General features: G+C 51.2%; 2 protein-coding genes across 2 annotated transcripts; one reads left to right on the forward strand and one right to left on the reverse strand.

Moving 5' to 3' along the window:
• Window positions 1-5,421: 5,421 nt before the first annotated feature.
• Window positions 5,422-6,034, forward strand: J4E82_007899 (uncharacterized protein; the record flags this gene model as incomplete). Its single annotated transcript, XM_051734140.1, has 3 exons — window positions 5,422-5,463; window positions 5,513-5,776; window positions 5,828-6,034. 3 exons carry the CDS (start codon window positions 5,422-5,424, stop codon window positions 6,032-6,034), a joined length of 513 nt encoding a protein of 170 aa, XP_051586080.1.
• Window positions 6,035-9,263: 3,229 nt separating this feature from the next.
• Window positions 9,264-14,543, reverse strand: TOP2 (DNA topoisomerase 2; the record flags this gene model as incomplete). Its single annotated transcript, XM_051734141.1, has 4 exons — window positions 9,264-10,685; window positions 10,734-13,703; window positions 13,751-14,038; window positions 14,088-14,543. The coding sequence occupies 4 exons, from the start codon at window positions 14,541-14,543 to the stop codon at window positions 9,264-9,266; spliced, it is 5,136 nt and encodes a 1,711-aa protein (XP_051586081.1).
• Between the last annotated feature and the right edge of the window lie 1,250 nt (window positions 14,544-15,793).

Consider the following 15,793-nt stretch of genomic DNA (forward strand, 5'->3'; position numbering starts at 1 on the left):
GGAGGACACCTTCTGCAGAGGCCAGACTGACAGCAGGAGAGTTTCGCCTTGGCGATCGTTCGAAACGTTGGGAAGCAGACGCGGCAGACACTCTGTGTTCCGCGCGCCTTGTCAGATCAGGAGACGACTCCACCAGGCCAAGCGCGGCGAGCTTACGGCGATCTAAGGAGTTCGAGAGGTGGCTGACAGGAAAATGGGATAAAGGCGGCGAAGCAAGATGCGCATTACAGAAAGACAGACGTAAGTCTGGAGACACGCAGACATGCAACGCCTTTGAGGCTTCTGCAGCTCATGGCTGGCCAAGGGTCAGGGGCTTCTGAAAGGTCGTTGCGCAGGAAATGCGGAGACGGCCAGACCAACTATGGCTAGCCGTATATGCTTCAGGCGAACTCCTGCAAATTGCTGCGCTGTTGGGGGGTAGCGAACCTCGCCGGATAGGGCCCGGCTGCTCGAACCATCTGCCTTGGTCAAACCTCTTGTAACCATCCTTTTCTCGACACAGCTTCATCGACTTTCATCAGAACTCATCCTTCTCTGCTAGCCCAATTGCTGATCGACGATGCGTTGGGCTGCATGTTCAGGGTTTCGTCGACGAACCCCTCATTTTCGCTGTCTGGACTCGGTTGGGCCCGTCGGAAGACATCCATTCCCATCTTTTCCAGTGCTTCATGCTTGCTGCACGCCATTCTGTTTCGCTTCAAGCGCCATCAATCACACTGCATCCCCGTCAGGCTATGGCGCCCCCGGGAAAGACTTAAGCAGCACTACTGGCGCCTTCAGCCCTAGAGTGTAACAAGTCACGCGCTCTCGACGACTACCATGACCTGGATACTAAGCTCTTTAGCTGCTTGACGCACCCGCGGCATGCCCCGCCCAACGCGATGATCTTGTGGGCACTTCTGGGCATCTCCTATTCGACGCCGCGCTTGGTATTCGTATAGCAAACGATGGCTACACAACGAGCGTTCCTGGAGCTAGCTGCGAACGACGTCGCAAAGACTCCTGAGTGGTTCGCGAGACGTTTCCCATCTGCAGATGACAGGGTATTACAGTGCTGGCTGGTGCTGGGCGCACGAGGCACGGCATGCTGTTGGACAGACTCCTCTTTCGGCTTCCCATATTAGCTGCGAAGCATCCTGCCAACCCCGCATTTTGCGCACAGCAAAGCTCGGCGGGTATCTCCAGTCAACGATGCGCCCGCATGGCTGACTGTCGCCTGATGCTCTTCTCTGGACGGTTCCCTCTTCTTCGTTGGAAACTCAAATACTTTTTGATTCTGATGTGTCATAGTAAGGCGGCGTTTCAGAACATCATTGTAGCTTGAGGCACGTACACAGCATGCCTTTGCTGAACAGCATAGCTGTCAAATGGATTTCTGGAAACCCTGTCGCAGCCGAAGTTGGTGAACCTCTCCTGGATATATTAGGTCCTCGGTCCGATGTGCAGGGCATCCGATTGTCGTTGAACGGCCGAACCAGCATCTCACGCCGATAACCCACATCCCGATCAAGGCAGCATGTACCCCGGCTTTAGACTTCCATGTGGTTGTGTAAACATGCTGGATGCTTACCTGTCAAAGACGTCTCATACAACGATGCGCAGGGTACGTGCAGGTATACCAAACTCCGCGTTATTGCCGCCGTTCCAGCCTGTCACATGAGACTACCTCGATCTCGAGAACGGTGTTCGTAGTTGCACACCGTTGTGGCTCGAGGTCTCGCAGGGATATCGTTCGCAGTTATGCGCGGGGTATCATCCGGCGTCTTTGACGAATCCTGGCGTCCTTATGTCTGACAACCACTCGCGGAGGTGACTATAGTATCCGCTTTGCCGCTACTTCCGGTATCATAAGATTTTCCCATCTTCCAGTCTTCGCGCTTCAACCTGAACGGAGTCACAGCTGAAGCTTTGGTTAAGCTTTGGATTATGGGGTCTGGTGACGACTCTCTGCCAGGCTTGTCGAAGTGGTAGTCATACCCAGCCACGGTAGCGAAGATGAATATGTCTCCCAAACAGCTTGCTATATTCGTTGTGGGGTCTCGATGGTTTTGGCCATGCTCTGCGTTGTCTGGTCAGCCTTCCATGTTCATAAGGAACGCTTCTTGCGTGATCTCCTTCGCTTTGTTATGGTGTTCCGCTGTATACCAGAGAATGTATCACGGCCGCGACTACGGGAGGGTTTCCGGAGGAAGTCCGCAATATCGCCGACCTGGTAGCCCATCGTAATGCGAAGGGTTGTGTTGGATGCAAGGTCGCTGTCCTATTGGTATTCGAGTCGTGCTCGCGTAGATGGCAAGCTGAGAGCCTGTTGTCTTTTGCTTCCCATCTTGATCGTATGGCGGAGAGGGAAGGGGGATCTTCGTCGAGAACGTTGACATACTTGCGCTCTTTGCACAGCCCTTGCTTGTGCGAGAGTCCTCCGGGCCGCTGAATGTTCGCTGTTGGGGTTGCAAGTTTTATGGGCGCATGTTCAGGGCGTGATCGGTCAAGGTCAGAAAGAGCTTGCTAGGGCCGAGAGGTAGAAACTTCAGGAGCTGGAGCCATCTACACCCAAGGAAGAGGACTACAGCCTTCTGATAGCCTCGTCGTGGTTGCATTGGGGGTTGTGAGGCCCGTGTGGGTGGAGTGTTTCGAGACCGTGGGTTGAAGCTCGAGGCAACATCTCGGGCATTGTGGCCCTTGCCCGAGGAAGGACCAAGACCAACATCACAACAACATCACCACATCACACAGGACTTAAGCGAAGACATTCTAGGGGTTACAAGGCTCTTGCATGACCTCAACTTTACCTTCTATGCAGGGGTAGGAGGGGTAAGCTAAAGCGCCGTCTGTTTGATAGAGTTCCCTCTTCAGGATCCAAGGAAGGAAAGCTGGACAACATTGTGGTCAACCAGAAGGTGTGGCAACTAGCATCGCCATTCACGGAAGCAAACAGGCTGCTGTGAAGGTAATCTGAGAGCTCAATGCTCATTACATGCTCTCTGAAGCTGCCTTCTTCATTCTGGAATCTCTTCCTGGCTATCGATTTGCTTTGTCTCTTCTAAATTAGCCTTGTTCCGCCACCTTGACCACCCTTCGGCTGTCCCCACAACGATTCTTGGCCCAAAATCACAGCTAGCCCTTCTTTCTTCACGACACCACCACAGCCGCCTTCAGCGAAAGAAGGTCTTGGAGCTGCAGAACCACCACTTTCTCTGTAATACCTCCTGCTTCGTATCCTCTTCCTCTCTTGGTCGCCTTGAGTCTTCCTTCAACCTCCGCTGCCGCGCCATCCTCCCGAGTAACGATCTCCGGACCCTTCCACACCTCTACGACGGTAGCAGTCACGGCGCGCCAACAAAGAAGCTTTTCAGCTGCCTCAAGGATCTTCCGAAGCCTCTATGAGTATATCCTACCCATTGTCTGGAAATTGAGATCGGTACGAGCGGCTGCGGACAATGCCAGGGATCGCTGAAATTCACGTGACATTCATGAAAGGTAAATGTATATCGAAAGACACCCCGACTCCACACGCTCCGTGATGGAGACGACAGTGAACCTTGGCATCTACCATCATACCATAGAATTAGTACTCTTTCAACAGAGATTGATTCGACTGCATCAACGGACGAGCCGTAAGCTTGCATGTATTTCAGATACCACTGACAATCGGCTCGAGCGTAAACGCAAGGTAAGCAACACGACAAGATTATTGCGGCGGACTGTTTCCTTAACGAAATGAGGAGTGTAGTCACAATCTAGCAAGATCGTCTCTAGCCAGGTGTATTGCGCTTATATGTGCTATTGATCAGGTGTAGTATCCACCCGCTCGATATACTCCCCACCCAACGCAGCTGGACCGAGCTCCTGCCCCTACTGCCTCCCACGTGCTATACTTGAGCTTCGACAAGAAGGCGGTACAAATGTAATGCACGCGCACAGTCATGTCAGTATTACAGATACTCGAAGACTTGACTTACTCGAGCGCTCGCTGGAAGCTACATTATATCACGCCACGTTTCTTCGCTTCATAATCTTTGCGCCTCTTCCATAAACCATATTAAGTCTAGCATATAGCTACGCCTGCACCGACACCAAAGCACCTTTTCAAAACCTCTCATTGGTATGAGGAGGTGTTGACGCGCCGCGCCGCTGTCGAAGGAATGTCGAAGATCAATCAGTTCATGGTACCCTCCTGCTTTCGAAGCAGAGATGGGTAACTGAACGACCAGCCGTCAAAAGTCGCCTAGACTGAGACTCTTGTCTTTGCAATACAGATACCGGTTGGACATCAATACGTAGAGTAATCAATTATTTTTGCTTCGATTCGTCGTCTCTCAAATTGAACGTTGACGTAGACGTGCTCAACATTGAACAGCATTTATTCTACCAACCATGAGCAAGAGCGTTTAGTCGCTGCCTTTGTGAAACGTCACGAATGTGTAAATATGCGATCAGGGTCTGATGTCCAATTGCGAAAGACCGACCTGCTCAGAGTATACGTCCACCTCGTTTCAGGAAATCAGGGACCAAACGTCGAGGATCCTTGCCAGTGGTTCACAGGTCACGCAATGACATGCTTGTCACAATTAATGATTCACTACAAAATAGCTCACGATGCTCGTGCGAGGAAGATTTGCAAACGTGGTCCATCCGCATCACAGCCAGTTCGGAGTTCGCACGGTGCGCAGCGATGACGATCACGTCGTCGATCCGGGGAGCTCGCACATGCAGATCCAAACCTCACCAAAACCAACTTCAGACCTCACACTCGTGTCGTCAATGCAAACTTTGGTGCTGTCAACGGTCTGGACACAACTGCACATGTCATAGCACTCTCTCTTACGTAGAAGACTGCAGTAGCCTCCTCGGAGAAAAGTTTAGGGTGACGGTGCGGTCATGCGAGCGAAGCGCCTAGGGTCGTCAGCGTGGTTGATAGCGCTGACGGGTTATCCCTGCGCAGGCTTGCATCATCACTGTTGTTGCGCAGCAACGAAGTACACAGCCGCGTAACGATATATAATCATGTACTGTGTATATAATATTCAAAACTCACAGAAATACTATCTGCATTACAACCTGGACAACATCCAACAATTCAAATTCCATCATAAAGTCAATTTGTGATCGGCGCTAATAGCAAGGTAAGTACCGATAGTTCCGGCGTGGAAGGGACGATTGGACCCTCATACGTCACTGCCAGTTGCCCAGGGTCCTATGACGCTGCGACAGGACGACCCGCTTCCTCCCGCCCACTGCTATAATTCTCCAGCCCCAGCCCAACCTCCAAGCAGCAGATCATTCATCCACGATTTCTCGCTTCAGCCACCCGACTCATTCATCTCCACAGAGACCCTGACGCTTTGCTAGAAACGACAAACTACAGTTTGTTCGCAGCAACACAACACCCAACACCCACATCTTCATATATCCATCAACAATATGGTGTCAAGAGCAGTTTCCATGGGCCTTCGTGCCTGGCAGGTATGTCTATAGCATTCGCATCCAGAAAACTCCTACTAACACTCAATAGTTGATCTGCGCCATCCTCGTCACCGCGTTCATGGGTAACAACATTGCGCGCGCTTGGTCAGGTGTGCACTCCATCGTCAACTATTCGCTCTTTGTCGGTGTCTGGTGGTTGTTCACTTTGCTGTACTTCCTACCTACATCCTTCATCGAGAAGTTCAGCATCCCCATCGTCGACATCGCGATGGATGCGCTCAGTGTGCTCTTCGGCTTCTGCGCTGCTGTTGCTCTTCCCGCATACATTGGTGCACACAGCTGCTCGAACAGCGTAAGTCTTCTTCAAACAGCAATATAAGGAATTCATACTAATCCCACACAGGCATACACCCACTCCAACAGCGTCCTCAACAGCTCCGCAAACACCGAGCAGAACTGCCGTCAGGCCCAGGCCACTACTGCTTTCCTCTGGTTCGGATGGGCTGCATTCGTTGCTACCCTGGCCCTCAACATCATGAACGGACGCGGTAGCGGTGCCAACCTTCGCGGTGGCATCCGCCGTGGCGGCCCCGCCATGAGCCAGGTCTAGGATGCCTGCAAATCTTACTCTGACGGCTCTTGGAACACACGATCAGATGTCAGCGATGTCTGAGATTGCGAGCGTCAAGATTGAGCGTCACGACTTGGAATATGTATGATATGAAGACGGAAATACATCGTGCTTGATGCCGATGCTGGATAGGATGGAATGACTAGGCAACGGATTTTAGGATACCAGGACACGTCTACGACGACATGCGGCGTTTATCTTGATCTTTAGCGATTGTAATAATACTATAGCTAATACGATTTGAATTACGATACCCAAAACTTTACACATTATGTTGCATCTCGTGGTTGGGAAAATGTTTCGCTAAGGGTTACGTCACACCCCACCAATTCGGCACGCGTCAGCCACGCCCAGCCACAAAGCTTCAGCCATCTTTCAATGTTCAGGATGCTCTTCCCTGTGTAACGACACGCAGCCTATCAGCCGTAACATCCGCATCACGTCGTGTCTGGAGCCACGAAACAACCCGTTACCCGGCATTGCGATCGTCTTCCAAGCAACCAATAACGTATTCCTGGCTGAATGTCTCCCACAATATCCATGCCCTCGGAAGATGCGTTCAGGACGCGCCATAGGGCGTCTAGGCCCTCAACGCTTTTCCTTCTTTTCCCCTCATAACAGGCTTTGGCGTTCGTGGATCTGACAACATGCTCCTTCTGCGCCGTTCGTCGCTCCTATCTGGTCCAGTGGGAGCGTGTCGTTCGGTCCTTTGCGAAGAGCTAGCAGAGTGGCTGTTGGAGAGCTCGTCTGACGGAAAGTTTTGATGCGCTCGGTATCGCGCTCACTGATGTCGACATCGCCTGCCTTTCGCTTTGCAAAGATACCCAGCCTGCAATAACACCTACTATGAAGCCGCAAACTCTAGCTACATAGGGCTCCTTAGTAAGATTAGACCGTGTTGGCTGTGCTGGGCGTCAGCCTCGAATCCTCATATCATTGTCTACGATGAACATACAGGCCTCGAAAGCACGACCACTTCTAACTTTTGCTTCTTACACTCTCGACGCTCTTAACAAATCCCTCGAAACGCATCACATGCAACTTGGTCTCGAGTCAGCGCATCACCAGCCACCCATCTTTGGTAGCTGTAAGGGTCACGACGCCGTGACAGCAGCGTTGGCGGAGCGGATAGCGGCGCTGAGATCCTAGGTGTATCTCTTGAGAGATGTATTGCAACTGGCAAGAGAACTAAGACGACGTATGTGACGATGATGATTACAAGTATTTTGATTGGAGTAGGTAAATGATGCTTCATGTAATGTGGCTCTGCATTTCTGGAGGTTGATGGCGGCTGGAACATTGCGTCAGCATAGATGTCTAGTGTAAGGTTTGGAAATGAGCATACCGCAAAGATCCACTGTCTTGTTGGTCTCCGAACTTTTGAACCTGCCCAGTTTTGAGCCTCGAGGTCATTGAGCTGTCGATCTGTCTCAAGAATCTGCTGTTCGATCTGCTTCTCCCGATGTGGATCGAGAATCTGAACTTGCGGTACGTCGCTTCTGTTTTCAAACTGTCGCTTAGTGAATAAAAATTTGCGACAGCAATCGGAGAATACCCGGTCTTGAGCGTCCTCTATCATGTTATCATAAAAGCTGGTTTGCGAAGCGACCTCGTCCGCAACGGGTCGCTTTTCTGGTAGTTTTGAGAGCAAACTCCTGAAAACAAGACACATTTGGTTCTTGGCGAGAGAAAGATCTTCAGGCAATGGTAGCCAATCGTTCAGCTTGTCCAGGTTCTCGTGGTACACAAAACGTGTAGATGGAGATTCAGGCCTTAGGCGCTGCAGCGTCCCGTCTTGGTCAAAGATTACGGTTTCGAGGAGCACACACCCAAGCGAAAACATGTCCGAAGCCCGACCGCTGCGTTCGCGGTCTACTACCTGGAAGGACAGAAGAGATCAGAAGAAGACGATCTATGCCTGGTTGCCTGACTTACTTCTGGAGCTTTGTAGCGTAGTGTTCCTGAACCACCATGTGAACCACTTTCGCAGACATCGGAGAAGTCCCGAGCTAGCCCAAAGTCGCTAAGCCAGGGACGCCCCCGTGACAAGAGAATGTTTGAGGGTTTAATGTCCTTATGGCGAATCCTTTGACTGTGAAGATACGCCACAGCTGAAATGAGACATCCAATCTGCGAGTAAATAGGCCAAGCTTTGTGCTTTAGATATAATTTTGAGGAGGAGTATCCGAGCTGCCGAAGCCGCAGTTCCTGGTCATCAGCCGCGTTATCTTGCAGGTATGCTTCAGCATCCTCGAAGAAGGTGCCAAGGTCGCAAACCGCTACTGGGTACAACAACAGCCCAACGAATCTCTTATGGGTATATGAGCCAATGAGTCGGACCAAATGGCGATGGCTCAACTTCTTCAGGACCTCGATCTCGAGCCTGATACTCTCCTTTGAGCTTTTATAGCGTGATGATCTTTTCACAGCTACTTTGAGTCCTTGAACAGTCGTTTCATGAACAATTGCGTCAGCACCTTGTCCAAGGAAGTCTCCTGTGTTCAAGTTCGTCAACACCAAACACAAAAAAATGACATGCATGAGAGGGATGACTAAGATTGCATTGATGAAGAAGGGACTTGACTTACCAGTTTGCAACCCGATAGGCTCGTCCACACCGAAATCGACATGGCACCCTCTGCCAGTCCCAGACCAGTCATTCAGGACATTGTCAATCGATAGATCCATCACCACCTCGGAATACAACAATCTTTGAGAGATTCAGATGGATGACGCGGAAGTTGAAGTCAGGTTGAAGAATGGACGAAAAGTGAGGCGGGCTGAGTATGAGGCTGTGTAAGCTGCAGCAATTGATGCACACGCGCACCAATCAGGAAGACGACGCATGCAATGGCGAGCACTTGCTTGTTTATCGTGTTCCGCGTTCGGTCCATGCAAAACAGACGATAATTGGTCTTTCTTTATATTATCAGAAATGGTGGGTTGGTTTTACAATGCAGTTTTCGACCAACGCAGCACCCAGCACTTATACAATCTTGAAGTCTGTAATTCTGAAAACCATAGTATATCCCAAGTAAATATACATCCTGATAAAGTATGTTGAACATAAACGCCGAATACCTCGCAAATCAGATTTCCCATAGGGAACTTGAAACACGCATCCCACATGTAACGCCGATAACCCGGGTATCATACACCCAAACACCCCACCATACCACAATGCATCCTTAGCAAGCTCGCTCACCATCTACTCGCTATCATCGTCATCATCGAAGCTAGGTTCACTCGCCTCATCCGACTCTGCCTCGTCATCGCTAACCACATACTTCGCCGGCTTAGCAGCAGCCCTACGTCCCGGTCTTGCAGCAGGAGCGCGAGCAGCAGCCTTAGGTTTAGGCGTCGGTTCATCGTCGTCAGAGCCAGATAGAATGTCGTTGGCGATGGCATCCGCATCTTCCATCTCCTCATCGTCGTCGGAGTCGATGGTGATTTGCTTCTTAGCCTTGGGTGCAGGCTTAGCAGCGTCCGCGTCTTTACCGTGCTTCTTCGCATAAGCTTTCGCTGCGGGGCTCTGGGCTGCGGGCTTCTTTGCGACTGCCTTTGGTTTGGGTGCTGGTTTCGCGGCAGCGGCCTTGGGCTTTGCGGTGAGCCTGCTGGCAACTGGTTTCTTGGCTCCAAGATCAAAATCATCCTCATCAGAGCTCATGATTGTGTCGTGGACGTTGCGAGGAGGAGGGCGCTGTGGCGAAGACTGAGGCATCAGACCTTCGTAGTTGGTAGTATCGCCGTCGATCTCGATGGGGCTGCTGTTCTTCTTCGCTGCGGGTGCGGGACGGGCAGTGGTGGTGGCCTTGAACATTGGTACACCGTTCGTACCGGATCCGATGGTCTTGACCATGCTGCTAACATCGCCGAGAAGGTCATCGTCATCATCGTCGGAGTCGCTGCCCATGGTGTACTTGGGTGCCGCCTTCTTTGCGCTGCGAGCAGTACGAGGCGCGGTCGTCTTCGAGGGCACCTTCGCAGCCTCTTGGGCGACTGCAGCAAAGACATCCGAATCTTCATCGTCTGAAACTGGATCCTTCTTGATAGGCTTCGCAGCAGCAGGGCGGCCACGTTTGGCCGGTGCTGGCGCTGGTGCAGAATCTACAGAAGCTGACCTGCCATCTTCTCCACCATCAGGTTGCGGTGTCTCCTCCTTCTTCTTGACGAGATGCGCGAGCAACGTGCCTTGTTTTTGCGGCGCAGTTGAGCCAAATGCGCTGCTACTCTTAAGGGCTTCTGCCGCCGTAGGCTTCTTGACTGGTTCTGGTTGTAGATAGCTAAGCAATCCCTCCTTCTTCGGTTTTGCCTTCTTCTTAACCGGGCCAAAGTCGGATCCGGAGTCGTCTGAGTCACTGCCATCTGCCTTTCTCTTCTTCTTTCCCTTGCCCTTACCAGCACCAATACCAAGCTTCTGAGACGGGCGGCGTGTGACGGCAGCGATCTTCTTCTTACGTTTGACCTCTTCCTCCAGCTGAACGTTCCATTCGTCCATGAAGGCGTCGAGATCAACGTTCCAGATGTCCTTGGGTGACATTTTGATGAGGGTGTCGATCTCGTGTTGCTTCTCGCCAATCTGCTTCAGAAGCTTCTCGACGCGTTCCTGAGTAAGAGACCAAATGGCCATCTAGAAGATGTTAGTTTTAGTGTTGTGGAAAGGATTGGTAGCACTTACACCCAGCAGATAGTCGTAGTCATTGGCATTCACCTCCACCTCAGTCTCCTCTGACTCATCATCTTCCTGGACATCCTCGACCTCGCCAGCAGCCTTAGCATCTTCAACCTTAGGAAAGGGGGCGAAACCAAGCTTCTTGAGCTCTTGGACGAGCACAGCCTTCTTCTTCTTTGAGACAGTAAGCTTTCCATCGATGATCATTTGGATGAATCTGGCCTGGTTCGTCATCTTCAGGTGCTCCTTCTCCATGACCTGGAGCTGGTGCTGCTTTCGCTTCTCATAGTATCGCAGACGGACGTGGTAGAACTCCTCGATGATATCGAGAACGCTTGCATACTTGTGAATGCGTCCATGTGCATCGAAAGCGACGAGATTGCTCGTGGACTGGGGCTTGAAAAGTTTGAACATTTCTTCCAGACCCTTGGCGAGAGCCTGTGCCATGTACTTGTCTTCCATCTTGATGATGAAGTGAACGCGGTCTGGGGTGTTGTAGTCAATGTAATCCTTAATGTAAGAAGGACCCTTCTCAGCCTTGATGATCTCCTCAAGCTTCTCTTTGAAGTCTTGTGTCCAGTAGCGAACCGGCAGTTCAGTAATCTCAACCTCGTTGTCGCCAGTCTGTCGGACAACTCCAGTGAACTGGTAACGATCGGGACCAAGCACTGTCGTTGTACCAGTGAAGCCCTTGTACCAGGGAACCATAGGAGCCATGTCCTCCTTGGTCGCGCCTGGCGCCATACGGCGTCTGATGTTCTCAATGATGTCCATGGGGTTGAAGTTAGGAATTTCTGAACTCCAACCAGTACCAATACCGCTCGAACCGTTGATGAGAATCGTGGGCAGAATCGGGACAAACATCTCGGGCTCGATCTTGTGACCATCCGACTCGCCGTACTTCAGCAATTGGTCATCGTGGGCGTGGAAGATTCGTCGTGCGAATGGTGATAGGCGTGTGTAAATATACCTGGCGCTGGCAGCATCGGCACCACCCTTGAGACGCGAACCGAAGTTACCACTGGGTTCGAGGTAGTTGATGTTGTTGGTACCGACAAAGTTCTGCGCAAGGTTGACAATAGTTCCTTGCATAGAAGCTTCACCGTGAGCATAGTCGGTGGATCCAGAGACGGAACCAGCAAGCTCAACGACCTTGACATCTTTCTTGATGTTTCGCCTGAAACAGGTGTACAGAACCTTTCGCTGACCGGGCTTCAGACCGTCGACAACGGAGGGAATTGATCGCACGTTGTCAGCCATGGAGAAAAGGATGAGTTCCTTGTTTACGAAATCGTCGTAAGAGATATCTGGCGTTGTAAGGTCAAGATGCTGACCGGGCACAAAGTCTCGCAGCCAATCTTTACGAGCGTCAGCCTTCTTCTTCGAGAAAGCGAGCTCGATGAGCTTCTCCTCTTCGTCACGCATGACCTGGAAACGCTTCATGTGTGTGTCGAGGTCCTTGAAGTAAATTTGAGCATCAGGAATGTCGCTGGTACCCAATCCCTTGTAGTACTTGTGGTCCCATCCTTTCTCATGCTGGTGCTGCTCTTTCCACTCCTCGTATTCGGGCATGGAGAAGAAGCTTCGCATGTTGCGTGGGTTCTTGGGGTCGCCCTTCCAAACTTTGACGATAGGAGTGATGAACTCCAAGAGAAAGCCAGGAATCTTGAGCAAGCTGGGGAACTGACACTGGAGGAAGTTGATGAGTAAACCCTTGATATGGCTACCGTCGTGATCTTGATCAGTCATGATCATGAGATGGCCGTAACGCAAGCTCTTCATGTCCGCTACGGTATACTCCTTCTTATGTTGAAGTCCCATAAACTTCTTGATGTTCTGGATCTCAGCATTCTTCATGATTTGATCGACAGTAGCATCTCGAACATTGAGGAGTTTACCACGAAGCGGGAACACACCAAACAAATCCTGGTTGACAACAGCACGACCAGCCAAAGCAAGTACACTGGCTGATTCACCCTCAGTGAGGATAAGTGTGCAGAGATGTCCGTCCTTTGTTCCTGCCTTGTTGGCATCTGTGAGCTTAGCGTTACTGATGCGGTTGCGCTTGTTGCCGTCGGTCTTCTTCATCATTTGGTCGGCCTTTTGCTGAGCAAAGTGCATGATGTTCTGGATGACGTCGGTCTTCGCGATGGCATTGAGGAACTTGTCACTGAGGACTGGCTTGCTACCGAACTGGCTAGCCTTTGTCGTGAGCTGCTCCTTGGTCTGGGATGTGAAGGCCGGGTTGACAATGGAACAGTTGACGAACAGGAACAGATGGTTCTTAATCTGCGCGGGCTTTAGCTTGACAGCAGCCTTGTTCTTCTTGTTGACAATCGCCATGAGTTTCTCGATGATCTGGTCGGCGATGTGGTTGACGTGGGTACCACCAGATGTTGTCGCAATCGAGTTGACGAAGGAGACTTGGTTGAATGAACCATCTGACACTGCGAAACCAATGTCCCAGCGGTCCAGCTTGTCTGTAATGATGACATCCTTCTCCTTGTCGTCTTCGCTCTTGCCCTGGTCGCGCGAAATGGACTTGGTATACATCTCCATGTACTTCGCAAACGATGTGATCTTGATACGTTCGCCGTTCAGGTAAACCTTGATGCCTCGAAGCGTACCAGCCATATCGTAGGTCCTGCGCTTGACCATGGCCTCGAAATCGTCATCGATACCAGTCATGCCAAAGCGAGCGTAGTCGGCCTTCCAGCTGACCTTGGTGTAGTCGTCCGCCTTGATATCGGTGATCTTGGCCTTGCCCATCTTGCTCATGTTGTCGGTCCAAGTTTGCTTGTACTTCTTCTTCTGCTTCGAATCGACTGTCTCGACCGTAAATTCGGTACTGAAAACGTTACAAAGCTTTGCTCCGTAACCGTTGCGACCACCGGTGACCTTCTGCTGGTTGTCATCGTAGTTGGAGGATGTGAGAAGGTGACCAAAGATCATCTCTGGTACATATATGCCGTGTTCCTATTCGAATTAGCAGCGACCTGAAGTAGATCTCGAAAGCGACTAACTTTGTGAATCTCAATTGGAATTCCCTTGCCGTCGTTCTTGATGGAGATCTCGCCAGACTCCCGATCAACGCTGACCCTGATCTCGCTCATGTTCTTGTCGTTCTGCTTGTTGTCTGCCGCGTTTACGAGAATCTCGTCGAAGATCTTGTATAGACCGGGAACGTAGGTTACGTCGCGGAACTCCATCGACTCGCTCTCAGAGTTGTATACCCACATCTTGTCTGTTTGTCGCTCAACGGAACCGATATATGTGTCCGGGCGCTTCATGATGTGCTCCAAATGCGTCAACTGTCTATGTGTTAGTCGTTGCCTTACAGCGCATGCCTCAGCCACTCACCATCTGGTACTTGCTGCTGGCGCCGCCTTTCTTGGGCGCTGAAATGGGCACATCCTCGCCATCTCCGCCGAAGCTCTCATTCGCGATGTCTGCAAGAGGCTTGCCACTGGACTTCTTCGCGGCTGGTGCCTTCTTGGCCTTTGGTGGTGTGTCCTTGAGAAGCTCCTCATCGTCATCGAGTGGGTCCTCGTCCATGTCTACATCTGAGTTCTCATCCATATCTGAGTCGGCTTTGGCCTTCTTCTTTGGCGCAGCTTTCGGCTTCGCGGCAGCCTTTGGTTTGGCTGTCGCGCCTGCGGGTCGGCCTCGGGGCTTTGCAGGTCCAGCTGCTTTCTTCGTCGCTGCGGCTTTCGGTTTCGCAGCAGCCTTGGTAGCCTTCGCTGGCTTTGCGGGTGGGGCGAAATCGGAGCTGGCGCCTTCGTCGAAGACCGAGTCTTCCATTAGGGAGTCGTCCATAGCGGGCTGTTGTCGTGTCCCGAAGGACGAAAAGAAAAAGTTAAAGACGATAAACGCTCTCTATCGCGAAGTTTAGGCGATGTAAGCGATAAGAAGCAGCGAGTGTAGACGAAGGGAAGGCGTAGTGGTGAGAAAGCAAAATGTGGAGGCGTGTTTTGTTAGATGAGGGTCTGTGTTTACGCGTTGGCGTTGCCAAAGCGAGACGCTGCAGGGGAAGGCGCGCTAACAACGCTAATGCGGGGCTTCACTTAGCCTTATTGGGTGAGGAGCGATGATACGGAGAACTTCAAACGTTGTTAAACCGCGAAGAGTGGTGATTATGGAAGGTGAAGATGAGGGGGCGATGCATGGAGTTGAAAAGGAAAAAGCCCTACAGAGAGAGCTTTGTCTTGGCATTCGGCCATGGTTCAAGGTAAGACAAGTACGGCGACTGGTAAAACACCAGCTGCAGCCTGAGCTAGAGACACCACCTCCAAAATGTTTGCTACTCTACTGAATGCAAGCAAATGCTCATATGTAGGAGTTGTATCGGATGAGGTGGTGGCACCTTGGTGCACAAACTGATTTGCATCGAGACGAGTCCACTTATCTCCATACCACGTTCTCACTTGATCTTTGAATGCGTTTTCTATCACCTGGACTCTTACAGTGCTGAGTATACAAGAGCCGACACAAGACCACCCCGAACGTTGCAAAAGAGAAAGTAGACAACTTTTTGGGGGTGGAAGCGAGGCCAGGTGGGGTCTGACGTGAGTCCTTACACCGTGTGCGCGTTTCCCTGGTCCACGCCAGGCAAAATCCCATATTTCACTGAATGCTTCCGAAAACGGAAAGCGCTACATCATGAGGACCAACCGCAAACACAATGCTTATCTAATTGATATATCAAAATGTCCAACCCATCGTGATCTATTCTCCACTGTACGGACACAACCTTTTGACTCAACACCAGCTATCCAGAATGTCGTCCCCGCCTCTTCCAACGCCTTCAGATTCAGAACCACCTACCGCTCCTCAACAGTCAAGAACGATGCCTCGACACCTTTCTCCTGGACGATCACAAATTCCACCTTCACTTAGCCCTCAACCTCAACCAACTATGGTACCTCGATTAGAAATGCTACCAGAAAGTCGTTCTTCGAGTCCTTCCCTAGAGGCGGCGGTACTACACCAAGACGATACTCTCTCATCTTCGATGGACCCACGTCAAGAGGAGACTAATGCACAAGGCACAACGCTACGTAGTCGTC

Source organism: Alternaria postmessia, assembly GCF_024291825.1.
Source record: "Alternaria postmessia strain BMP 2775 chromosome Unknown scaffold_58, whole genome shotgun sequence".
In the NCBI taxonomy this organism is placed as follows: domain Eukaryota; kingdom Fungi; phylum Ascomycota; class Dothideomycetes; order Pleosporales; family Pleosporaceae; genus Alternaria; species Alternaria postmessia.